General features: G+C 46.8%; 1 protein-coding gene across 1 annotated transcript; it reads right to left on the reverse strand.

Moving 5' to 3' along the window:
* Window positions 1-726: 726 nt before the first annotated feature.
* ITPRIP (inositol 1,4,5-trisphosphate receptor interacting protein) lies at window positions 727-24,836 on the reverse strand. Its single transcript, XM_014883812.2, has 3 exons — window positions 24,397-24,836; window positions 19,358-19,464; window positions 727-6,920 (listed from the first exon to the last, which is right to left on the reverse strand). Exon 3 carries the CDS (start codon window positions 6,905-6,907, stop codon window positions 5,258-5,260), a length of 1,650 nt encoding a protein of 549 aa, XP_014739298.1. The 5' UTR covers window positions 6,908-6,920; window positions 19,358-19,464; window positions 24,397-24,836; the 3' UTR covers window positions 727-5,257.
* Window positions 24,837-26,836: the final 2,000 nt, after the last annotated feature.

A 26,836-nucleotide genomic window follows, 5' to 3' on the forward strand; every position in this document is an offset into this window, starting at 1 on the left:
TTCCCATTCTAGCACTGTGTGGCTGACCTTGGGATATTTTAACTTCTGGCTAAGTAGATTTGGGCTGTGGCTCTTAAGCCAGCTGCTTCTGGGACCTGCCCAGTGCTGATTCAGCCCCAGTGAGCACTGGAAGGCAGAGTTATTAAAGGTGTGCAGGGCGTTCTGTGGGGCTGGAAGACATTTTGCCAAGGAAACTGTGGTGCTTTTATTATATGAATTAATAACTAGCTCTGGGTGTGCTTCCAGAGGCAGAGCATATTAGAATATTAACAAGGAGGTGAAATTCCTTTAAACCAGGCAAAGGAGTTAAGCAGGGTGCTGGTGGTTGCTGAACTTGGCTGTGGATACCCATAAAATAAGTAAGTAAAGAGGATTCCTCTGGCTGAAATGGAAATTCAGGAGATTTCTTGTTCAGCTGGTAAGGGCAAAATCTATCAGCATTATTTAGGGCTTGCCACAAAAGGGTGTTTTTGAGTGGACATATGCAGAATGATTACTTTGATTTCCTGTGGATTCATATTCTCAAGAAGAATGACATCCCTGGCATTATTCTGGAATAGCTATCCCACTTTATGTTCATGTTGCAGTTTATTCTGAGATAATTTCTACAGGGATTCAGGAATCCCACAGATTCTTGTTGCTGGGATCACACTGGAAACATCCCCACTCCTTCCTTTTGCTCTCTTAGAAACATTTTGCAGGAAACTAGAAACAGAAGAGACTTCATTTAGATTTTGTACAAGACTTCCTTTATTATAAATAAAGCTGCATGAGAAGATCTATACAAATTCAACAGTGTCCAGCTATGGAAGCAGCAGTTTAAGTACAGCATTGTCAATCAAGGAAGACCTTAGTCCAGAGAGTTCTGGTGTCACTGCCCATCTTGGCTGCATTGCCAAGATTCATCTCTGTACTACAGTTTTGCTTCTGAGCTAACATGTTACACACAGAACCCCAATTCTAAAAAAAAAAAGGTAGTAAATAAAGCTGTTTACCAGGTAGGGTCCTATGAGAGCCAGCCCCTGAGCAGCAGCAAAGCTGTTACAGGCACCTAAAGTCTCATTTCTTCACCACAGAGAAAACATTGCAAAGACTTTGCATGAAAAATGGCTGGTGAACAAACACCAAACCCTGCTCTTTGAATACTGGATACATTTTTGGATCATTTTGCTAAACTACATCTTTATACCCCTGTATATACCTGTATATAGAGCAGCTTGGAGAGAAACTCTTTTCTGTGGCTGCTTAACAGTGAACACCCAACACCTCCCCTTAGAAGACATTCAGCTCCTGTACAACAATAATAACCTTAGACCAAGACATTTTCTAAAGGTAAATGGCTCCTGAGGCTATGCTGTAGATCAGTGGTTGCTATCAACCCACCACTAATTCCACTGCTTTGACAGAGCCTGTAATAAAATATTTAAACCACAAGTTGAGAGCACAGGGAGTGGTTGGAAACCAGTGGAAGGCACTTGGAGTTCATCTGTTGAATTCACCTGGTTAGCAAATGGCAAGAACAATATTCAGGGTCCAGGACAGGCTGTCTACCTTTCCTTAGGACATCTCACAGAGATACAGGCACTGCCAAAGAGACATTTGTTGTTACTCAGGTGCCCTGTGCAGTTTGGTTTTACAAGAACATTTTTCACTTTAAACCACCAAATCTCACTTTTACTCCCATCCTCTAAAGCTGCTTCCTATGATTACCCACACAGATTTCAATCAAGGCAGAACTTCCCAGGGGCAACACTAAAATGTCTTAGGACATTTTTACTGTCTGGCAGCTGATGGAACTGAATTGTCTTATAAACCTTATTTTGTGAAATGTGAGCATGGGCTTTTACTAGTAGGCTAGTATTTGGTGGGCAAAGATTTGATCCAGGAGAGACAAGGAAATCCAAGGAATGATGTGCTTCACATCATGACCTCCTTGTACCATAGCAGACGTGTGGTCCAAAGAAACACTGTGTACCTACCTCTCCTCTGATGGGACATGGCTGTACCTTTGGTTTGTAAGGAAGATCTGCACTCTGAGGCTGACTGGAGCACAGTTTATAATCACAGATAAAATTTCCCCCCAACAGGTATGAGTGGGTCCCCTCACAGCCTAAATGCACAGACCAGATCACTTTAAAGGTGCTCAGGGCAAAACGAGCATATTGCATGTAGGAAAACTAAGCCAAGCAATTTGCTTTCAGTGGAATCAAATCCATAAATTACTTGATTCAGCTCCAGCTTCTGTTCAGCTAAACCCCATGGGAATACTTAGGGTCAGTTTGGGTGTAAGAGAGAACAGGCATACAAGTACAGAAAACAAAGAACAAAAGATTCAATCCATTTATCAGTTCAGGTTCCCTTTGAGTCTGAGCAGCAGTGCTTGGGGCTGTGTCAAGACCAGTTTGGGCACGTTTACAAGCCCGTTGCAACTGGTGTTGCAAAGCTTTGTTCTGACATTTTAATAGGGGAGTTACCTTTTTCTGTTCAATAGCCTTTTCTTCTCCCTGTTCAACCTTATATAAAAGTTATTTTTCAACTCTGAATGTCATTTCCTGAGAGACCTGGGTCACAAATTTGTTTCTGTTCTTTGGACAGTCTAAATTTAGACTCCTGACAGGAAATGGCAGAGAAATTCTAATTTCTCTCTGGCTGGGCTGGGATGGGAGCACTTTTAGAAGTAAGTTCAACCACAACTGCTCCATCTGACCTGCCTGCCAGCAGTCCATGTAAAGCTGGATCTTCTGCAGGCACTTTGCAGTAAACCTGGGATGTTAAAAATGACAAATCACCTGCGTTTGCAAACACAGCCTCCCATGTAGCCTCCAGGCTCCAGTACTGACCCACCCTTCCTGTCCTTCTCCTTGTCACTACCTGCTTGCCATGGCCCCTGAGATTGCTCCTGCTCTCATTCCTTCTGGGGAAAGTCTTCTTGGCTGTACTAAGGCAAGCCAGGGATTTACAGCACTCGTTAGCGTCAGCAATTAGTGCTGCCCTGCTGCTCTCCTGGCAATCTCCCAGGCACTCATCACCAAGGATGCTGAAGCAAGCACTGATGATCCAAGACTTTTTCCTACAGCATTACCCACCAGCCTCTTCTCCCCCATTCCTACCTACCCCTTACTTTCTGTTCAGACATCCTACTTAACTACCTGTGGTAAATAAAAGCCAAGGGAGGCAGCACTTTGAGCATAGCTCTGTCACCATCTGTGCTTTCTTATAAACCAGGTGTGGAGACAGGAGTTACAGCTTTCTCTGCCTTTGTGTGTGAAATGTCCCACACTCGTGGTGGGACAGAGAAGAGCAGACACCAGTGAGGTGGTGAAACAGTTTTTACCAGGAAAAAGGAAGAGAGGATATGTCTATGGAGAGTTTGCTCATCAACTAGATAAGGCTGGATAACAAGCTTCATGCTGTATGTTGTCCCCAGCAGTGATACAGGATTGAATCTTCTCTCTGATGTAACAGAGAGGATTGATAAAAAGGAGTGAAGGTAAAAGCATCCCTGATGGGTCTTACCTCACAGAATAACCACTCTCTTGTAAACAGGACTAAGGGAAGCCCTAGTGTAAAACTTTGCAGGAAATCCTAGTGTGAGAAAATGGTAGGAAAGGCCCTTTTAGCACTGGAGGCCAGGCTTCTGGGACCAGCATAAAGCAATTATGCACTGGGGCCCTGGCCTGGACCCCACATTCAGGAGGGTGAGGATCTCCTGAGTCTTCTCCTTCAGCAAAGCCACCTTGCTGGGGCTGGGCAGCCCACTGGCACAACGCTAACATGCTTCCTGTGGAATTTCAGGCATTTCCATTCCTGAAATGAATGGTTTGGGTTTTTTAGCACATGCCTCATGATTCTCCCCTGGCCTGAAAGCCTGCAGCAGCTCTCCTCCTTTGCACTCCCAGCTGAGCAAATTACAGTCTATTGGTGCAGCTCCTCAGAGCAGCAGTCTTTAAGAAGACTGAGAATGTATAAAGTACCTTTTGCCTGCATATATGGAGCAGAAGGAATGCAACACGGATCATAAGGCAGCTGCAAGCAGCACTGCCCAGTTCTATCACATGTGCATCTTTTTCATCCCTTCCTTCTCCTCCCTGCAGGCCTTGGCCTAATTAAAACAATGTGCAGAGAGTCACACTCATTTGGAGGGTGATTGTTCGCTCCTGCTACCGGACTTCTGAGATTGGCTTCATTACAGGATAAATTTGGAGAACTGCTTCTTTTATGAAAGCAAAACTTAGAGCAGTCACAGAATCAGAATAGTTTGGGCTGGAAGGGATGTCCAAAGATCATATAGTTCAAGCCCTGCTTTTCCTTTCTCTCTAGGCTGTTCTCATGCCTTAGTGCCCCAAGGTAAGGAAAACAAACAAACAACCCAAAATGTCAGAACCCAATAGTGGTGTTTCTTTTATCTAAGGTAGAAAACGTTCCTGCTCATTGATCCATACAAAATGGGCAGGAATATAAACCACTAGCCATGTTACCATGGAAGACTCAAATGAAATGGTCTGAAGACACAGACCCTGCTCTGCTATATCCGTGCAGAGGTGTTTTGGAAGTACAGGACAAGCCATTAGAGTTTCTGCTGCAAGACTAATCAAGAAGGCCTTTTCTTCTTTTCTTTTTTTTTTTTTTTTTTTTTGTTTGTTTGTTTGTTTGTGTTTTGTTGGGTTTTTTTTTGTTGTTGTTGTTGTTTTTAAACTACGGTTCCCTTTTGAAGCTGTGCTTTATTTAAGGATCTCCATCCAGTCCAGATCTTGTGCATGACCGTCCTCCTCTCCAGACCAGCATGTAGACTTACGCTGCACTTCCCATTAGTGAAAGAGCTCCTGCTGTCTGTAAGCAGATGGGCTCCTTTGATCCCCAGATCCTGTCTCTGATTCCCCCACCCTGTTCTTATCTCCCCCTTCTGAAGGAAATGAAGTATTGGCCACCATCACACCCCCAACCCCATTTGCATTGCAGGCATCTGAATAAACTACTTACATTTGTTGCTCACCACTGCTGTAACATGACTGAGGCACAATAGAAAAAATATATTCTTAGCTGCATAAAACCAAGCACAGCAGTGGAACAGAAACCTACTTCAACACTACATCTTCCAGTTTCTCCCTATTCTCCTCCCATAGCCTCGTCCTTTCAGCAGGAACCATGGCCCAGGACTGATTCAGCTCCAAACAAGAAGCTCTATTGGCAAAGTCAGTTGTCTCCAGGAGGCTTCAGGAAGTTGCCCTCTGGACTTGTGCTTAGAGTTTGGCTTTGGTTAAAGGGGTTCCTTACGGATCCCATTGGTGTGTGCAAGGGGAGTGTGCACTGTGTACTCATTTATCAGTGCAGACATGTTCCTGAGCATCTCGTGGAACGTGTCCACCATCTTCCTGTAAATGTCCCTGCGTAGCACAAAGGGACGGAAAAGGTTGAGAGGCTCAGCCCTCTGAAATATGATGGGGAAACTCAGCTCTGCTGGTACATTCCCATTGCCAATAAAGAAGTGATAAAGCTTCTTTTCATGCAAACATTTCTCTAGGAATTTCAGCATGTCCTGTAGGCGGGCCTCCAGCTTTTCTGGGGCCCAGTCCTGACTGGGACGTGCCTGCAGGAGATGCAGCAGCACTGTCTTCAGGTGGTAGTTGGTGAGCCCGCTGGGACCTGTGAGGCTGCATTGCTTCCCATGGAGGAAGGAGAGGATCTGAAGGCAGCTGACGTGGCAGGCATTGGCAGGCAGTGTTTTGGAGACCAGCTGGATGAACCTCCTCTCATACACTGCGAAGGTGAGGAACCAGTGGGTGCTGGAGGGGATGTCTGCTGCCAGGCTGCTCCGAGGGAAGTGGGAGATGAAGTAAACGTCAGAGTTCTCATACTGCACCACAGGGGTGAGGTTGAAGGCAATCGATTTCCCGGATTTAAATTTTATCTTCAGTGCTCCTGGTGAGTCCAGGAGGCTGAAGGAAAGGTCAAATTCGTATTTGTGGGAGATTCTGTTCCAGGCTTTGGTGACAGCAATCTGGAACCACTTCATGACTTGGTCAGCATCCAGATATTGGGTATTTTTGAAGCATAGGAGGTCTTCCATCTCACTGCTAGGCCTGGTACTACTGACCTGGCTATGGAGGAGGCACAGCATATCTTCCCCTAGTTTAGTCTTGTCACAGATGCAACCCGTCACATCCTCATCTGCCCTGCACACCTTGATAGTGCCATAACCTTGTTCATCTGGGGGAAAAGAGTCACCAGAGCACCAGGTCTGGCAGCGAAAGCAGTAAGGCTCTGGGGGGGCAAAAGGCACTATCAGGTCACAGACAAAGGGCTTACGCACTCTCCAATTCTCATACATGCTCCCCACACCCATGCAATCTTCCACTTCCATGTCAGCATCCCGGTTACAAACACTCCTCAAGGCCTCCAGCAGGTCATCTGCAAAGCCTTCCACCATCTCCCGCATCCTGGCCATGTCTCCAGTGGTACCCAGGATACGCTTCTCATAGAAGCTGCCCAGGACAGCCTTGTCGGGAAAGGTCACTCCTTTAAATGCTTTTCCCAGGACTGCCATGTCATCCTCTTCTCCTCCTATGTCCTGCCAATTCCCTTCCTGGAAATCCTGCCTCCAGAGCTCAATCAGCAGGAAGATGACCATGGAGAGGGCAGTCCACATGTCCCATCGGACCTTTTCCTCTTTGGTTTCCTCCACTACCACTGCGGCCTTTTCCAGAGCCTTCTGTGTGGCCTCCTGGTCTGCGATTTCCTGCTCCAAGCGCAACTGCTCCAGCCGCAGGCTCTCCTCCCGCTCCTTCATCTTCTGGATGATTTCCTCGGTGTGCTCAGGGACAGTGCCATTCTCCTTGGGGAAGAAGAGCGGGTGGTTGACAATAGCTGTAATCACCAGTAGGCACACCCGGAAGAGTCCCACAGGCATGGCAGTTCCTTCCCTGGAAAGAAAGAAAGGTGAAATGACCCATGATTTGGAATATATTCCCTCAAGTGCAAAAATGAAAGAAACTCCCCATGCAATAAGAACACTGACATCCTTTCCAGCCCTGGAAAAAATGCTTTAATCTAGAAACCACTAAGTGCGTGCCCATTTCTGCAAGTTATCAACTAACTTCTCAAAAACACTTTATCAGCAGATGGTGAGGATGAAAGTAGCTCTTATCAAATGAACTTCGAAAAACAGGACTCTGAAGGCACTTCCTGCTGTGAAGCCACTGTGATGCTGTTGGGCAGTATGCGAGGGCATGTCCTTCCTTTGCCTCTCCTTTAAAACTCCCTGGACAGAAAAGGAAAGAAGGAGGCAGAACCTCCTCAGGTGTATAAATATAAAAGCAGGACTGGAGATGAGCACTGCTTTTCCTCAATATAAAGCTAATGTTTCAGATGTTGCAGTGGCATAGGCAGCTCTATCCTGGCTACCTTCCTGGTTAAGCATGTCTAGGAACCCACACAGCCTGTCTGGATCAGGGCAACCTTCACTGCTCTGCTGCTGAGGTGTACCTGGGTGGGAATAAACCTGCACAGTTTTGTGCTTCTAAGCAAGCATTACAGGCAAAGCTCTTCCTGCCTTTCAGCACAATCAGGGTCAGGCTGTGGCAAACTCTCCTGGCCCCCAGGATGCCTCATGATTGCAGTTCCCAGAAAAAAGGGCAGAGACAGAGACTGCTGAAATGGAAAAGGTTTTCTTTTGCCCAGTGGTTCTAAAAGCATCATGCTGCTTATTTTTCGTGCTTACCTACATTACTGACCTGTGTAGGACATTAGTCAACACCATAGCTTTGATCTAAGCTATCTCCCCCAAGAGCCCCTAAACAGCTGTGCTTGCAGCCAGCTCACTCCTATTTGCAGTGACCTCAAAAAGGCTGTGAGCCTCATCCTAGCCATGTGCCAGAAAGAGTCCTGTGTGCCACCCCTTGCACAGGCCCCCTGGCATGACTGAGACCACTACAGTGTTTTGGAGTGGCTTACTGGTGTGGTTACTGGCTCTGCTCCTCCAACCCCACATTTAATGAAGCCTTCTGTGCCACGGGACTCACAATTAAAGGATTTAATTCCCAATCTGCCAGAGTCTCTGCCTGGTGGTGACAAGGCCTCCCACAGGGCTGGGCCACATGCTGCTCAGGCTAAAGCCTGGGCTATTTCCTCCCAGCTGGCATTTCTGTTTCTGGACGACTGGCATCACTATCAAGAGCCCAAGTGCCTGCTCAGGGTGACAATCTGAAGTTGCCACCCATTGCTGTAAAGCTCACCAGTCCTTCTTTCTAGCAAAATCACCTCTCAGTCCTAGCACAGAGAGATCAGAAGGACAAGATGGACAAGCAGGGATATTTTTTCTTCCAGCTGGGAAATTTTAGCACAGCTGCTTTAATGCCTCAAAACTGCTTGAGAGAGAAGCTTCTGTTACAGCAACAAAGTCTACCAATAACATACTTCATCAATCAGACCAGAAATAGCAATCTCATTCCTAAGTAATTCTGCTGTGGGAATGAAGCTGTTTCACAGAGACCCAAGAGATGGTGAGGCACTCTGTGTGCTCCAAGGGCTCAGGGCTGCAATTCCAACCCCCTGGAACAGCTCCTTCCTGGCTTGAAACCAGCATGTTATGTTGCCACAGCAATCCTGCTGTCCCAGCATCTGGGCAAGAAGGAAAATATCTCTGGCAATCTCATTTATGCCTCCACAGGGCACACAATAAAGACGGATCCACCCCAGTGGACCTTGTTATCGTAACTGCACAACAAACTGCTGGTTTTGATTGCAGCAACCTGGATTTCCTCAATGTGAGCATTTACTGTACATGGGAACTGTATCCTTCAGCATACAATTATCTTTGCTTATGAGAGGGCTGGGACTGGAATAACAAGGGAAGGGAACAGGATTGAGATGCATTGTTCAAACAGCAAGAAAATTCACACGGTGCTCAAGATAATGCTCCATGCCCCTCCCTGTGTAACATTTACCAACTACCCTTTTCTTAGATCCCATGCACATGCATAGATGAATGCTCTTATGCAGACATTGCTCTGGAAATAGTGGCCCTATCTTGTCCTTTTTTACATTTACATTAACTCTTTAATTCATCAGGCAATGAATTAAAGCTGAATTAATGTCCAAATCTGGGTGTTCCAGTTATTCTGTGAGCTCCACACCCGGGCACAATTTAAAAATAAACTGGGGTCGCCCTGCACTGCAAAGGGCTTTATCAGTTTGCTGGGGCAGGGCAGGAAGTGCTGGCGAGTTCCCTTCCTTAGTGCTACGCTCCTGCAGACCACGTGTGCCTTCCAAGCTTAAAAATAACATGGCCAGGGGCCAGGTGCCTCCTTCTTGCAGTCTTGACCAGGGTGACATCACTGCTCTGCTCTGCTCGACCACTGTCCCAGCAGATGAGATGTTTTACTGTTACTACATTATTTCTACGGTGCGTAAGGCTGAAAGGTCAGATTCCTTAGGATCCTCTTTCTCATGCCCAGCTGCCCATGGCACACTCCTGCCACAAGTTACCTGTCCCAAAGCTCTGCTAGCAGCAGGGGTTAGGCCAGACATCCCCAAGTCCATCACTGGACTTGGATCAGCTGAATTCACTCCGGGTCACACTGACATTCTAGGGTACTCCACCTCATTTTGCAGCAACCTATTCCCTCAGCAAGTGCTACAGGCATCAGCGTCTGGAAACTGGAAGTGACAAGATCTTCAGATCCCACTGATTTGCAAGAGGGATGTCTGTTTTCAGTCCAGAGCAAGTTCTGCTGGTCAAAACTGCCCTTTTGCTACTGCAGTTACTCACTCCAGAAAATTAAGCCAAACATTAACCTCAGTTAAGGCTTAAGGTTAATGCTGCCCAGTGACCAAAGTCAGTGGAGCCTGCCCTTGGCAGCAGCAAGGGTGGTACAGGCAGAGCATTCCCACATCTCTCAGACAGCTTTCCTGGCTAATATAAAAGACTCAATAATACAGGTGAAACCAGTAGCACTACCTGCTAAGGCACTCCAGCATTCCCCATAACAAAGACTGCTCTTTTCCCTTGCTTTTCACTTCAGCCCAAGCTATTTAAGCCTGATAAAAATATTTATGCCTGCTCAGGCTGAAACAGCTTTTGTGTGGGGAAGAGGGAGAGAGTCCAAACCTTTCCAAGCTTGAGACTAAGAATAAGAAATAGCAATTTTTCAATCTGCATCAAATTTAGCAATGTTTCAAATATGAGGAAAAAAAAAATGAAAGGTATTCATAAGTTTTAAAATAGCAAGTTCTCAAAGCAATCTGCAACCTTTTCCAAATTTCTCACCCTGACAGTTTTTTCCCACTTAAAGTATAAACAACATCTGGACTCAGTAACAGGTTTACATCCTACCTACCTTCTGCAGACCCTCTTGTGGCAGTCCTGGGGCTCCAAAGACCCCCCGAGAGGGTGCTGTGGTCACAGGCAGGCCACTCCTGTCAGCAGCCAAAGCAGCCCTTGCTCTGCTCCCTGGGCCAGGTGAGAATGCAGAGGCCCCTCTTTTCTCCCATGGGCACAAATCAGGGAAAGGTGCAGGAAGATCAAAGAAAGCTGTTTGGGAAATGAAGAAGGGCCAGGATATGTGAAACCTCACTGTCTTGATGTGAAGCTGTCTCTGCTCAGTGCCCAGCATGTGATGCTACTTGTTCAAACCTGCTTTTGGCACTAGAATTAGATTCCTTCTGGGCTTTTCTGTGCTGTAGTGACTAGGGGCTTCACCCAGTTTAAGGTTAATGACCACTCTGCACAACTCTGGGAAGTGAGGGGGCAGACACCATCCCACCCTCCAGCTGGGAGTGAGGGCTCACAGAGATAAAAACAGCTGATCACTCTGTTGCCTGATTACAAACCATCAGCTGCATCCTGCAGCACTTGGTATGTTCAAAGGGTCCACCAAGAGCACCTGCAGTCCTCCACCCTCAGCTCCCAGGCAGGTTAGGCCTCATCCTTTCAAACCTGAAGCTGCCTCCCCAGCTGGAGGATCCTGACCAGCTCCAGAGCAGGTCCTGGATGATGCAGGAAGCCCCAGGAGAGTAAAAGGACAGATAATGCTGCTTCCATGCAATTCAGGTTGGTGCCATGAAGCCACAAGCAGCAGGAGGGCAGCTCTCCTGCTAGCTGATCTGAAAGCCCTGTGCTGCACAATTCACTGACGTTTGGCTTGCCCAGAGCACAGTTCCAGGTAGCACAGCACTAGGAAAGGGAAGCAGCACAGGAAGAAGCCTTCACAGAGCCAGGCAGCAGCAGCTGCACCTTCAGCTTCTCCTCCTCTTCACCTGTATCACAGAGCTCATACAGGGTTTGTGTGGACCAGCCTGAAGCAGCTGCTGCCTTGTGACAATGTGTGCTCTCCCCTTCCCAAGCCACCCTGTCACAGGGCACTTCCCTGAGGGGCAGCAAAGTTCTTAATGGAGATGATGATGCTCAAACTCATAACAATGTCCTGTCTCTTCCAGCTAAATGTGCTTAATTTCTGATATCTCTAAGCCTTCCCCACACCCTTTTCCATAGCAGGTTCAGAACTTTTTGCCTCCTGCTCAAACTGGCAAAGGAAAGAAAGAGATGGCAGTTTGCCTCTGCAGGCTGCTCATGTGTTCTAAGCCCAGATAACTCTCCCCCTTCTCTAAAGACAAGGGAAAGTATTTCCCAGTCAATAACAGTACCTTTCTTTACTCAGGAGTTCCTCATGTAGCTTTATTTTTTCAGCCATTTTATTCCTCTAAATATTGAATCATGGTAAGCAAAACATGCTCTGTCTGCTGTTCAGCAATAAACCAGGCAGGAGTGAGCTGAAGCTTTGATTCTTAACTTGGAAAAACCCAAGTCAATCCACTGAGTGCAGTTCAGTATTACAGTGGAACACGCCAAGGCATCACTTACAACACACTTGATTGCTTCCTGCAGTTTGGCTGACACAAAAGGCAATGAATAGGTGGCTGCTACATTGTATTTTGCTTTGGTAGGCCGCAAGAAAAGAGGCATTTCAAATAGATGATAGAAAATACAGCTGGTTGGGAGGCTTTTTTCATTGAAAGCTGCCAAATTCTTGAAACCAGAACTTTCATGGGAACACATATGATTTCTGACTCTCTTATTGGGAAGGTCCTTGAGGTTTGGAAAGGAATCTGCTCCTAGTTTTGACTGCAGAGATTAACAGGTCAAACCAGGCACTAACCTGCAACTGGGACTTTCTTACTGGGAAGATGCGAAGCTCGGTCTGAGGGGTTTCAGGCCCAGCCCAGCTGTACTTCCTCATGGTGGAGTTTCTGGGAGCTCTCTGATTCCTTCTCTTGCTGTACAACAGTGAACAAATTTTGGCCTTTGAGTGCTTAGTCTGAAAAAAAGCTTCTGCTGCATTTATGAAGATCCAGTGAAGAACGTTTGCTGAAAGCCCTTAGTAATGCACCATATCTTTCTCCATTTGCAAGTATCACTGCCACCTCTGCAGTGAGATGATCCAGCTGCTACTGAAAGAAATCATGGTTTCTCTTAGTGGGGGCTACAAGCTCTGATTTGTAAGAAACATGCACAATGACAGAGAAATGGGAATTACAGAGTTGCATGTCAGTATTATTCTTACTGCCAAAAACCTGTACAGATGCAGTTGCTTAGACAACCCCACATTCACACAGCACAGTGCACTCAGGACAGGCTCTTGCTCTCCCATCTCCTGAGCACACAGTCAGCTTCAGCACACACAGCCCAGACAGGAAAATTACGGGATAAAAATCCAATACAGAGCCTCAGAAGCACCGACTTTTCATGTTCTTTCAGCCCCTATGAATTAAGCTGTGTGCAGGATGTCAGTGGGGTGAGATGTTGACTGGGACAGAACAGTGACAGCCACAGCAGCTCTAACTCATGTTCTGACTTGTTTTTCAGCATTAAATTATTGCTACAGACAAAGTACCCAATTCCAGCTGCCAGCACAGTCACATTTGGTTCAGCACAGAAAGGTGGGATTGGGCTCTGTCTTTGGCTCTCTACCAAAGCCTCAAGTAGGGAAGGACCAAATGTACCAATACATGAGGTGCAGGGGCCTGAATGTTGAGACTGGTAACACAACCACGTTTAAAACCAGAAGAAGCCAACTGGCCTGCCCAGGACTATGGCAGTCAGGTCTGGCAGAGCAACTGCCTTCCAAACCATGCCTGGAAGCCACACCCCAGATTAGCTGCTTGGCCACAGCACAGCAGTTGGACAAGGCCACTTGCCTGACAGCTATTGTTCTGCTGTTAGATTGAGAACATCAGCCTTTCGTAATATCCGTGGACATCCTGTCCCAGGCTGCTGCAGTGCCAACAGGGTCAGTCGTGCAGCCTGAGTCGGACATCCTGCCCAACAGCTCTGCTGTGGCCTTTCGGAAACAATATTTTCCTCCTGGGGGTCACCAGATCAGGTATTTCCAAGGAAATGCTGATGCTCATCCTGTGTACAGGACTAGATAGTCCTCCCTTCCCATGGGCAGGCGGATTTGGGGAAGATAAGCACGTGAAGGGCACTGGCAGTGCTCTGGAAGCAGACACTGCTGTGCAGCCCCAGGTCCAAATGAGGGATTTTGTCAGCTTCTCTCCAGGCACAGGAGTGCTTGACTGGTCCTAGGAAAGACTGGTAGTCTCTCTCCTGTCTTCTAGTCATGTACTGCCTTTGCCATCAGGAAGCTTCTCCTCAGGCCTTGTTAACTCTCCCTTGCTGCAGTCTGAACTCCCTAACATTCCAGTACCCACTGTGGGTACAAGTAGGATGGTTTTCTTGTTTTCTTCTTGCAGTAGTACTCAGGATGTTCAGAGGTAATCCCATCCTGCCTCAGCTTTCACTGTACATGGGTGCATTTACAAGTTGCTGCCATAAAATCCCATGGTCTCCCTTACCCCAAAGCCTAGACACTACAAAGTATTCTTTCTGGCTCAAAGGGAGCTATTTGCATTCTAGGGCTCTTTTCCAAAACCCAAACAGATGTGGCATGTGTTAGATTTTCAGTTTCATCAGCAAAGAGGGATTTATTGGGTCCACTTCTAAGTCATTGTTTCTCAGTGCATACAGTTATCATGCCACTAATCAAAACACTAATCAAAACATGATCCTCTTCCTGCCCTAGAAGCCAGCAGCCACTATTAAAGGAGCTTTAACAACTAATAATAATGCAGAGACACGTCATGTCCCCAAAGCACTCACTGTCCCCAAAGCACTCACTGTTTACTCCGTGCAAGGCTGGACCCAAGAGAGGGTGCCCATGGAGACCAGGAGACAGCCAACAGCATGAGAAGTGTTACTCAGCATCCTGCTCATTGCCAATAAGGGGTTTTACAAATTGGAACATAGTGCTGGCTGCAGGAGAGACAGGAGGGCAAAGGTAGGAAGTGTGTATGTAATTCTCACCCACGGATTGAGCTGTTATAGTAGGACCACAGCCAGGAACGGCTTGCCTTTTTAAGCCAAATAAATTTTGTTTGGTTTTGTCTGTTAATAGTGAGGAAAACAACTGGAGTAGACCAAACTTGTGTGGGTTTTGTTGTTTTTTTTTTGGTTGGTTTGTTGTTTTTTTTTTTAAGAGGAGAAAAGCCACAGGCAAAGAAAAAAAACCCTTAGGCTACCATCCTTACCAGGACCCTCGTCCTCCAACCCAGCATGATGGGAGCCTGGGCAATAGCAGGTCATTCCCTTGCACAATCTTTCATCAGCACAGATGGACAAACACCCCTGCTGCTCCACCAAAAGCCTGATAGTGTCAACTAAAATGGATGGAGCACTGCCATTGCACAGATCCTCTCTGGCCTCCACCTGGTGCTTACGTTGAGCCCTGCTCTGGCTGTCACCTCCTCAGCCACACAACAGCTCCTTGCAGGCAGCCATGGCTCATGGATCCCACCTGGCAGTCACCTCAGCGAGAGGTGGTGAGTACACAAAGAGATCAATTGTCAAGATGTTTGTTTAAATCTGCCCTCCTTTTCCCTCCTTTTTTCAGTTAATTCTCAGCAAGGTGGAAAAACCCCACACGAGTGTTGTTAAACCACTGCCTAGTGGTTACTCTGGCTCTCCTCATCCTGTGGTAAGCATATCCATCCTTGTACATTCAACTTAATCGTACACCATTGGAACCAATGGCTTGGTATTAAAATAATTGGTGGAAACATCACTAGAATGTTATTTCCCAGCAGGGATACAGCACTCTATCTAGCACATCTCAGAAGAACACATGTGAATATTGGCAGGGCTCAGACATGACTCACAGAGTGATTACGTTTTACATGTGAAACTATGGAGTCCCATTCAAGTTATGAACAATGAGCACTTATATATTACAGACACTAGAAATCACAGTATGACTACTTCCAGATACTTCCACACTGAGGTGCTGAACAAAAACAAATTATCATTGCAGGTTGGGAATTTGGCTGATCTGAGATCTTCTACTCCATCACAGTCTTGACTCAGTGACAAAGCCACACTCATAGGTCAAGAAATCTGCAGGTCCAAGTATCTGCTTAAATAGGACCCAAAACACTGGATAGGATTGAAGGTTTGTGTGATATTGGACCATTGTTTTGCTAACTAGTCACTGCTGTTTGTATTCAAACAATTGGGAAAGAACTGTATTTAAAAGCTGGCTATTGCCAAAACCACATAAATCAAAAGCAATGCTTTATTCCATTGCCTGAAATCCCGGCTTTTTTTTTTTTTTTTTTGTTGTTTTAACACAATATAGTTCTTTAAATAAAGTAAAGAACAGAACAAAACCCAAGAGACTGTGAAAGCCCCTGCAGGGATGGGTAGAGGGTGTGGAAGGAAGAGAGAACAAAAGCACTTTTACTGCAGTGCACCATTTCCTTGTCCCTCACCAGGATGGTTCCCTGATCTAAGCAGAGACCCTGTGCATTGCACACAGCCTCTGAGGAAGAATCAAACCCTCTTACTTCATTACTCACTCTAGAAAAGATCAAGAGAAACAACACAAATGCTTTGGGAAGCAGAAATCTCAGTCTTGGCTCACTTGCCATAAACCTAAAAACTGCCAAGGCAGACGCATGCACACAAATATGTTGGCTGCAGAGTAGTTCTGGCTAATCCTACTCTTCAAAATGAGTTTGAATAAATAAAAAGCAGCAGAAGAAAGCAAAGTCATACAAGAAAACAAACTGCCCCACTTCTGTACAATATTTCCATGAAGCTCATTCTTTCAGCACCCCTGGCCACCAACCCAGAGCCATTTGCACCAAGGGAATGACTCAGAGACAGCCTATTGTCACATGCACCCATATTGAATAATTTTAATTTGCTCTCTGCTCAGTCCCCTCTTCTTACCGAGAAAAGGAAACATCTCTAAGCTCTTGTTTTGCTGAAGAATTTGTAAACTGAATGCTGGGAAGAAAACCTCTAAAAAGACTCAAGGGGAAAGGAGCAATGTAACTTGCAGTGCTGCAGCAGAAGTATCAAACACACATTTATTAAGGTTGTGAAGCCACGCGGTTTTCATTTGGGATGTGTGGGGTGAGCACATACGGTTGCTTTCTTTATACCCTGGGCACAACAAAGGAAGGCTTTGTTTGAAAGCCAAGGGACAGCCTCTCGGCTCACTTAAAGGCTAAGTCACAACGGAATGGGAACTGTGAGTCAGAGCTGTGGGGCCCCTGCTCACAGGCAAAAAACCCCCTCTGCTGCAGCAGGCAAGGAGCTCAGCAAGGAGCAAAGCCTCCAGCTCCACATGGGAGACCCAAAGCATCCAGGACTGGCAGCAAATACAAGGCTGAGCTCAGAGCATGTGTTGTGGATGACTTAGCACACAAACACAACCCTTTCAGTCAACGTTTCTTCTTGTAACTCTGTCAGAGCGTGAGATCAGAGCCCTGCACCCATTCCCAGTGCACAGTGCAGCTATGAGTCAAAGGGAAGGCGGGATAAACATCATCCAAGCACCTTCAGACCATCTTTTGACTTTGGCTGCAGAAGAGCATGGCCATGATTCTTAGACTGAGCATAGCCAGCTCACTAGGTGGGACCACACTAGAGCTCTGTCCGTAAGTCACCAACTGTGCCAGATAATTTGTGTCACCGTGTGTTACGGGAGGGGAGGGTCAACTGGTGGATTCCATTCCCTTCCATTCTTGCCCCTGCAAGAATGGAAGATAAGGGTAATTTTTAATTACCATGAATGAGTTGAAATCTGCAGTGCAGAGGTGTCTGTGCTGCTGAAACCTCAAGTATTTTCCCTCACATTTCCAACAGTCCCAAGGTATTTGGTTGCTAAATCCCCAGAGGCCTTTAAAGTCAAATTCTCCTCTGAAACCAGTGGCAGTAAGGTACCTGAACATCCAAGAGGAAATAGATTAGGATCGAAGCATTCTGGGTGCAGATACAGAAGATGAAGCCCCTCTGAGAAGCATTACAGTGTGATGATTATCAAGTGTGACATTTTAAGCTTGAGAACATCTCCTTAGCTCCACCTCTGGTACGTGCTAACACTCTACAAGAGCTTAAAAATAGGAGGAAAAAGACGTCTGAAAAAGCAATAGAGTTTCTTCCCACTGCCTACACGCATGGCTTACACTGTGCCTGGATGATTCCTGGCAAGTCTCTGCTTACTTCGTTCTGAAAAACTTTCAGCAAATCTCTGCCTCCCAAGGCAGTCTAGACGACTGCTTAGCTGCCCCTACCTGCAGGAAAGTTTCCTTATCAGCACATGTGCTTTCTCCAAAACAAGCTGTTTGGATCCTTGCTGGGATCCTGGCACAGGCAGGTGGTGTCTTGTCTTAGGGAGCTCTTTTACCTCCTTGCAGACAGCGTGGGAACCATTTGCTCCCACTCCTCATCAGGTGCTCACCATTCATCACCAAACCCTCTGCAATTCGGAAGAGCTGAATGCAAGGCATTCTCAAGCGGATTTACATTGTTTTTTCTGGGTTTTACCACAAACACTACCTTTTCAACTGAAGGCACCCACCATCCCCAGAGGCAACCCAGGGAAAGATGAGTTGGTTACACAGGTGGCTCAGCTGACACCTTCTAACTCATGTCCCTTTTCCTGCTCAGGCACAAGAACCTTCTCTACGTGCTCTTCCCCTGGTTTCAGAAGTGAAGGAATGGTAACAGTTTTCCTTTGCCAGGCAACCAGAATAATCCTATGAGCTGGAGACTGTGCCTAACAGGACTTAAAATCTGCAACAACTGGCTGCAATGGTCCTCATCCTTGCCAACACCATGCTTGGTTTTCCTGAGCCACATACATGGCAGTGGGATGCATCAGATGTTTTCTGTTTAACTGCTGAAAAAGCATCTCTGCCTTGAGGCAAATATTGCTGATACAAATAATGTGCTAGATCAGCCAGAAAAACCTGCCTCTGGAGGAGGGATAATAATGAAAGATGGTGAATGGAAAGGAAAAAGAGAAAGAGCTTCATTTACACACAGGAGAATGGCAGTGGGCCAGCTCTCACAGCTTTGATCAGGGCTGGCTGGAGGAGCATGCCAGGGAACTCTCTAAGCTGAGCGTTCCTAGAGCAGAGCAGCTGTTTGAACTCTGTGATGGGAAAAAGGGGACAGACACCACCCAGCACTGATCCAGAATAAATAAATTAAAAATAAATAAATCACGTGGAGTGCATGAACTAACAGGTACTCAGAGGTGGAGCAGGACATTGTGGCAGCCAGGACTGTTGCTCTGGCAGCTCCCTCTGTCATCAGCTCCAGTTCTTGCCCTCTCACCACTGCTACCCGCAGAGCCTCCTGTCACACACTCGCAGAGCAGCACTGCCAGACGTCTTGGTTTCACCCAGTTCTCCTTTCAGTGTGTTTTTAGGGGTTTGCATACAAACATGAAAACTCTACACATCGCTGGCTTGTGAAAGCATGATTTGCCTTCGTCTCCCTCTGCTGTCACCCTTGATCATCTGGAAGTCATCCAGGCACTTTGAGGCATCTGCTCTCCCTCTAACACTTAAAAGAGGGGAATTCCAGTACTTTCCCAGTCTGGGTAAGGTACTTCTGCCAAGTTCTCCTCCCCAGCAGAAAATGCATCAGTAGCTGATGTCAGCAAAGCTTTGGACCCTTTGGTTCCCCTCTGCCACCACTCTCTGACTAGATCCCAACTGTACCAACCAGTCAGGTAAGAACAATTTTATATTGAAAGTCTGAAGGAGAGAGCCTTTCAACACTGATCTTCTCCACTGAAGCCATTTCCAAATTAAACCTTCAAAACATTGCTACTTTTGCTTTGCAAGAAGCTGTCTGAACCTTACTGCTGGGAACATTTCTAAAATATGAGCCACACCAATTTCCTTTCAGCATTTCTGCTGCAAGGCTCAAGATCTCCTAGTGAGATCCCATCAAGAAGCCTTTTTAAATCACATAAAATCTAGAAGGAAGAATGACCCCTGGAGCACTTACCTGCTACACAGCTTTGCAGGTGCTCATTAAACTTCACATTACTACTATTACCGTGATGCAGAGAAGACTAAATTCAGCCACTCACCACTGAAGCACAGCCAGGAAGTCTGCAAAACACAAGAGAATGAATGAGGAAGTGCATGCAGAAGATGGGTACATAATGCAGTTATCTAAATCACGGATTGATTAAAAGAGAGATTAACTCACCCCCTTACCTAATAAAATGATCATAAAAGCTCAAGAGACCAGAAATAATCAGATTGAAGTGATCAGGGAAGAGTTAAAACGCTACTTCTCCCATGGGAAAGTGTGTAAATCACACTATGGGTCTCTCAGCCATGCAGATGTGTCAACAAGCAAGGACCTCCCTCCTCTGACTCCATCCTCACCCACTAGCACTCTCCTTTTAAAGTGGATTAGGGTCAAATGAGCAGCTGGTAAGTGCAAGGGCTGGGACAGTTTTGTCTGGGATTGGTTTGTCTAGAAAAAGATGTAAGCAGCTTGTAAGGTAGAAATACTTGCTTGGGGAGTTGGTTTAGGGAGCTAATGGGAGAAACAGAAAACACAGAAGAGGCAGGAAGCAAGTGTAAGAGCACAGGAAGATGTGAAACACAGAACCGCAGAAGATAAACTACAATATTCTAGGATAGAGAAGTGAAGAAATTTTATATGCAACAGGAAGCAAAGGCCCCCAGCCAGAAGGAGAAGACCCAACAAGCTGGTTGCAGGCAGACAACAGAGACTTTCCTCCTCCCCAGCTGCACAGATGGGCTGAGGAGGAGGAACACACCACCCTCATTTCCTGCTACCACCACTTCAACCTTCCCACTGTCTGATGAAACGATCAGTGTGGGCTGAGCTGAGCTTTAAGCCCCTTTTAAGGGCTCAGCATTAGGTTGACGCATCCTTGCTCTCTTGACCTCCTTCAATTCACCTCCCTCCTCCCATTTACCTGCTTTGACCAGACTGTGTGTACCAGACTGTGTGTTTCACTTCTCTGTTTCCATCTTCCATTCTGAGGCCAAATTGGGCAAATAGGTTCTGCCCAGCCCTCCCATCTTGCAGGGCTGCTGGTGCCTCTGCTCAACTGGTGTGCCACAACACAGCAGCAGCAGCAGCAGTACTGAACTGCTGTTCAGACTGCTGAATACAGGAGAAAGACACCCCAAGTCCCAGAGGTCTGGATCTGCACTGTAATATCCCAGGTGATATTTGTAAACCCTCAGGGCCTGCAGTGTCTGGTCTCATGGTGGCTCAGGGCCAGTGAGGTATAGCAGGTGTGTCTGCTTGGAGGAAAGGAGCTATTAAATGCTGGGCAGGAACTGCTGCTATGGGACATATAATTCACTTGTTAAGATAATTTTTAAATCTCAAAAGAGAGAGTTTAAGTTAGGGTGTCCCTCAACTAATGTTTATAGACATTAGAGAGACCTTGACCAAGCCTTATGGGTACTGGAAGGCCACAATGATGTCTCTCTATAACCAGCAGGCTGAACAACTGTCTCAGTCTGTTTCCATAGGAGAGGTGCTGCAGCCTTCTCAACATCTTTGTGGCCTCCTTTGTATCTGTTCCAGGAGTTCCATGTCCTTCCTGTGCTGATGGATGATGGATGCAGCACTGTGGAGTCTCAGCACAGTGGAGTAGAGGGGCAGAATCCCCTCCCTTGACCTGCTGGCTGTGCTGCTTTGGATGCAGCCCAGGACATGTCTGGCTTTCTGGGCTACAGGCACACATTGCTGTGTTGATCCAGCCTTTCATTCAGATACCCCAAATCATTCTCCACAGGGCTGCTCTCAATGAGTTCTCCCAGTCTGTTCTCATAGCTGGGGTTGTCCCAAACCAGGTGCAGCATCTTGCACTTGGCCTTGTTGAATTGTGGACCCAGCTCTTCCTGGATGCCATCTCTTCCCTCTGTTGTGCCAACAGTACCAGTCAGCTGTGTGTCATCTGCAAAGCTGCTGAGGGTGCACTCGATCTCACTGTGCCACTGACACAGGTATTAAAGAGCACCAGTCCCTGAGAGACACCACTGACAGAGAGCCAATGGCCACAACTCTCTGGATGCGCCCATCCAGCCAAATCCTTATCCACTGAATAGTCAACCCTTCCAATTAATTTCTCTCCAATTTGGAGATGACAATATCATACAGAATCATGTCAAAGGTCTTACAGACGTCTAGGTGAATTACATCAGTCTGTCTTCCCTTGCCACATATTGTACTCCCGCCATCACAGAAGGCCACCAGATTGGTGAGGCATGATTTGCTCTCAGCGAAGTCATGCTGGCTACCTGGCATCACCTCTTTGTCTTGCATAAGCCTTCTTAACACTGTTTCCATGAGGAAGTCTGAACAAACCAGCACAATGTTTGTTTTGAGTCAGCCCTATATGAGAGCCTCCTCTCCTTGACAGAAACGAAAGCTGTCCCTGCTCCAGTGAAGCTCAGCAGCTGATCTGGCCTTCAGGTCATGGCAGTAAAACCTGTTTGTTTCGCTGCTGGTCAAGGTTGGCTCAGCCAACTTTGCATGGCCCACGTGTGTGCGTAAGTATAAACAAGCTAAAAAAAAAGCTGTGCTGCAGCTACACCCCAGGCCAGCTCTCCATCCCTCAAACTGCTTGAAGGCTGGCTACCTGCCTCCCCGCCTGCTCCAAGGAGTGAGCAGGCAGAAGGTTTTGCTTACACAGCTGAGCCCACATCCCTGCAAAACCTGGAATTCATGGTTGGGCACATGCTGCCCAGTGCACACCCTGGCCACGTTGTCTCTCTCCAGCCTGGAAACCAGAGTCTTTACCTCTCTCCGCCACCCAACAATTACAAGTGCTGATGGAAAATATGCTGCCTGGCAGCAAACGTGCTTTTTCCCCAGTATAAATGGATTGTAATAACACTTGGGAGAGAAAAAGCTGGCCCACCCAACAATCCATTTTAAAGGGGATCTAAAGGAACAAGCCAGAAGCTTTTTCGAGCTTCCTTTTCCATTGCACCATTGCTATGGATTGCAATTCCACAGAGCAGAGTGAGCACGTCAGGACAGCACAGGACAGCAGGGAGACTCATGCAGGCTCTTCATGGAGCTCCTATATTGGGTTAATTCATTTGCAGGCAAGCCCCAAGATACTGAAACCACACTCAACAGATAGACAGTTGAAAAAAAGCCGTACTAAAATTGTCCTTTGGAAAACCATACAGTTTTACTTAAAAAACAAACTCAGAAATTAGTGAGATCAGCTTGTGAAACACCAGTGTTAGGTTTCTGTGGATCATATTCCTTTCCCGTGTTAGTCATGGCCATGCAAGAAGAATCACAAGCATTAGCATCCCTCTGAGACATCATGCAGAGACACACAAGAGCCCTTATTGCCATGGATAGCACCACAAAAAACTAAAAGGGGAGTAGGACATGCAGCTTTTGGCTTCCCTAGTCATCAGATGGCCCAAACAATCACTCAGTAAAACCAAATTCCTCAGTCCCTGACCAGGGCTATGTAGTCTGACTTGAGGGGGGGAAAGTAGTGTTAAAAAAAAAAAAAAAAGTGTTCTTAGTATATAGTAATGCTCCAAACAACAAAAATAGGAAGGCAGTTAGGTGAGGGGCCACCACCTGAGCTCTTGATAAACAAGCTCAGTGCCTTTGGTGTGCACAGGTTGCTTCTTCCTTGCAGATGCCACTGGTGTGAACACAGGTCACTGAGTCTACACAAGTCATGCAAGCAAAAAATAGTGTCATCTACAGCTGGGAGCCAAGAAACCCGCAGGGTAGGTCCCAGTTCTCACACTGGTTCTCTGAATTTGGGAAATCAATTCACCTCTCTACATCTGTGCCAATCACACTTAATATGTGCAGTTCCCATGTGAGGGCAGAATGAAGCTATTGTGCTGAAAACGAAGAGAAGGCTTGAAGTTTTTATTCCTAATTTATATGCTCTATTGTTTGAGGACTGAGAGACCTCCTTTCACTTATAGCAAGGAATATCTGATTTTAGAAGCAGATGCCTATGAAGGTAGCCAGAATCACTTTGATCAGAAAAGCATTACCATCATTACCAAACCAAACTAAGAAGCCTCACACAACACGATATGCTGCACCGTAGTGACTCTCCTGTCCAAGCGCTGCTTTCATGGCAGCTCAGGTCCTTCCCTGCCTGGCAGCACATGGCAAACACTTGTGCCTGAAGGAGACACTGGCTATGGGTGAGGCCTACAGCACTCATTAAAAACATATTAATAGTAATGTTTGCTTAGAGACACTGGTCCTCTTGCCTGACCACGTAAGAGATGCCCATAGCAACATGTTCTGTTTTCCTGAAGGATTTTAGTATGGCAGTTCCCAAAAGAACTGCTTCAGTGAGAGACTGCCAAGCTGAAGATGCTAAGGCCAGTAAGGCTCTTCTGCACATCAGTTTTACAGCTCATTGACTTCCAGTATCACAGTCCTAGCTCACTCTGGTTTGAGCTACAAATACCTGCTGGCCACCTTCAGAAGCATGCTTACACAAATGAAGAGCAGCTCTACTGAAAGGATCCCTCCAGCTCCACTGAAAGCTTCACTCCTTCTCTCTGTGCTCTTCAGCGAGCTGTTGTGTATCTCAGAAGAAAGAAGGAAGTTTTAAACTCATGCCGCGTAACACTGCATAGGCAGCGAGGCTCAATGATGCATTTTGCATGGACTGTACATGTCCGAGGTCGCCGCTGGCCCCGGGACACCCCGGGCTGTGTCCCCAGCAAAGGGCGATGGCCGAGAGGTCTTCGTTCACTCGGCTCGGTCGCGCCGAGTCCCCCGAGGGGCTGCGGCCACTCTCCCGCCCGGGATGCAGGGACAGGGATGCCCAAAGCTCAGCAGGACCTTTGGTGGGCGCAGTGCCCCGTCCCAGCGGCCCGACCTTGCCTGTGCCCCGGTACCCACCGAGACGGACACCGCGCACAACACAAAGTTCCCCGTAAGGAGAACCCGGGGACAGCCACACCAACGCGACCCGCCCGCCGCGGGCAGCCCGCCCCGCCACTCCGTGCCGACCCGCATGCCCCGCACAGACTCACCGGGCCGGGCCGGGCCGGCGGCCCCGCTCCGGGCGCTCCGCGCACACCGGCGCTGTCGGCGCGGCGGCGGCTCCGCGCGGCGAGGGGCAGGAGCCCGCCCCGCCCGGGCTGCCGCTGCTCTTTGGTTCGCTGTTTCTCTCCTCCTTCAAACCACCCCCGCCAGCCCTAAGAGCTGAGCCGTGCCCCGGCGGGCGGCCGCGAGCTGTCCGATCTCCCCCTCGGCTCCCCCATTAGCTTCCCAGATGGTGTTGGACCGAAGGCACGGCGGGCGGAGAGGAAATGCGCTCATCTTGCTTCTCGGATGTATTCTGACCTCCTGGTGGTCGTGCCTGAAAGTCAGGAAAGCAGCTGAAACACGGAACCTCGTGTACTGTTCTTATCAGAGAAAAGGAGGAGATCTCGGAAGTGCTGAGCCATTTTCGTGCTCCAAGCTGGCACAAGTAAAAAGCTGTAGAGCTAGTAACATCTTTCCCCAGAAGTGGCCCAGAAGTGGTACTAGTTCCTCTAAAATCTTCATGTGTGCTGAGTTGGAAGGAATCCACAGAGTCAACTCCTGGCTCTGCACACGACAACCCCACCATGCGCCTGACAGTTTGTCCAAACACTTTTTGAGTTCTTACAGGCTTGATCCTAGTAGGGATGAGGGAACTGAGGCACAGCAAGTGTTAGCTAATGATCCAGGCCACAGTAAAGCATTTTTGAAAGTGTTTCCAAACACTACCCTCATTCTAGAGTTAAAGGCCATCTTCTTGTATTTTTCACAGAAATAAGTTTTCTCAACAACTGTCAGTTTCACAGGAAACCTAACAGTAACATCTGTGTGATTTAGGAAACTGTATTGTACCCCTCCTCTTTCCACAGCATTGCAACAACTGGTTTATATTACTACTACTCCTCTGGCATGTTGCATGTTCTCCACCACCACTTTGATTCTCTTTTAAGCTCAGATGGTGGACATGTGTGTTGGTGAGTGACAAATCTATGTTTTATGTTGCAATAAGACTTTGTGCTATCACAAAGGCACCAGGCAAATGTGGTGACACAGATTTATTCTGAAGCTGGCTAGCTCATGAGTGATAACTGAGACTGTTAAGTAATCCTGTTCTTTGTATTTCCTGAAGTGCTTATCAAATTAAATAATGGTTTTAGTGTTGTTCCAAGGGTTTGTGCTTGTAATTGTGTATTCAAGCATTATTTCCTCAGTGTCCAAATCAAGTTTATTCAATTTTATTAGCAACCTGAATATTATTAGTACATTCCTTCCTCATATGCCCTAATCTATGGAAATATCTCTAGCAAGAGCAGTACTGGAATCTCCCATCTTCTCTGCTGCAGGACCCAGCCTGTCTGGTGCATTGTTTATTTCCCCTGGGAACTCCACAGCAGCAGGAGGAGAGAAAGCAGCTCCTTTGCCTGGATCACAGCTATTCATCACCTAAGCCAGAGGAAAATGTCTATTAAATATCACCCACATAAAGCCCAATAAAGTAGTAATTACTGATTCTGGATAGGTACTTATATGGATATACACATTGGACAATACAAATCACTATAGGCTACAGTGGCTATAATTTATATGTATCTGCAAAATTTCTCTGGGATACAGGGAAAAGACCTGAACATTTTTCACGGGAAGGTTCACATCTCAACAGATAATATTACACATCCACCATCCTAGATTCAGAATCTAGTTTCTGTGCCACCTAAGATGGTACAAAATTATTATAACAATATAATACACGTAAAACTCAAACCAAGACACATTCATTTGATTTGTGTTAGGGGCTTTTGATGCAGTTCAGCAGTCTGAAAGAGGGAAAGCTAGAAGCAACTGACAACTCTAGGATATGATTCATTGTTTGAGTATTGCTGCACTGCAGAAGGCTTGAGATCATTATCTTGCTAAGGGTAGTAATTTATTTGATGAGCCAAGCTCCGCTAACCTTACTCACATGCTGGGCAGGACCTGAAGCTGCAAGCACTGGAGTAACAGTACCACAGTTCTTCACACACTGGGACTTAACCTGTGGCTCTGTGACATGGCTACTGCAGCAGAAATTAGATATAATAATATTATTTCTAAAATGGACTCTAAGATCTCATCAGCAGGTGAAGGACACGAGCAGGATTTGGGCTGAGAGTGAAATTTTAGGTCCCTTTCTTAGCTGCTTTCAGATGTGTTAGATGATTGAGAACTTATTCTTTCCACTAGTATTTCTAATTCATTACAAAACCATCAATAGTTCCTTAAACTATTAGAAACGGTAAATAAAAATATTAAAGAATACTGGAGACAACTTCCACCCTGGAGTACACAGAGGGATTACATTAATGCTTCACACAGAGAAAGCAGGAGTGATCATCTTGCGCTTGTCAGGCCTTGCTGGGGCCTACCCTTGTGTAAGCCTGAAGGAGACTGCAGCAGGACAGTGCTTGAGTA

The sequence above is a fragment of the Sturnus vulgaris genome, chromosome 8 (assembly GCF_052056855.1).
Source record: "Sturnus vulgaris isolate bStuVul1 chromosome 8, bStuVul1.hap1, whole genome shotgun sequence".
NCBI lineage: Eukaryota > Metazoa > Chordata > Aves > Passeriformes > Sturnidae > Sturnus > Sturnus vulgaris.

What these genes read in the sequence shown, in the direction of transcription:
- ITPRIP (XM_014883812.2), bottom strand. Translation starts at nt 6,907, where the DNA reads ATGCCTGTGGGACTCTTCCGGGTGTGCCTACTGGTGATTACAGCTATT.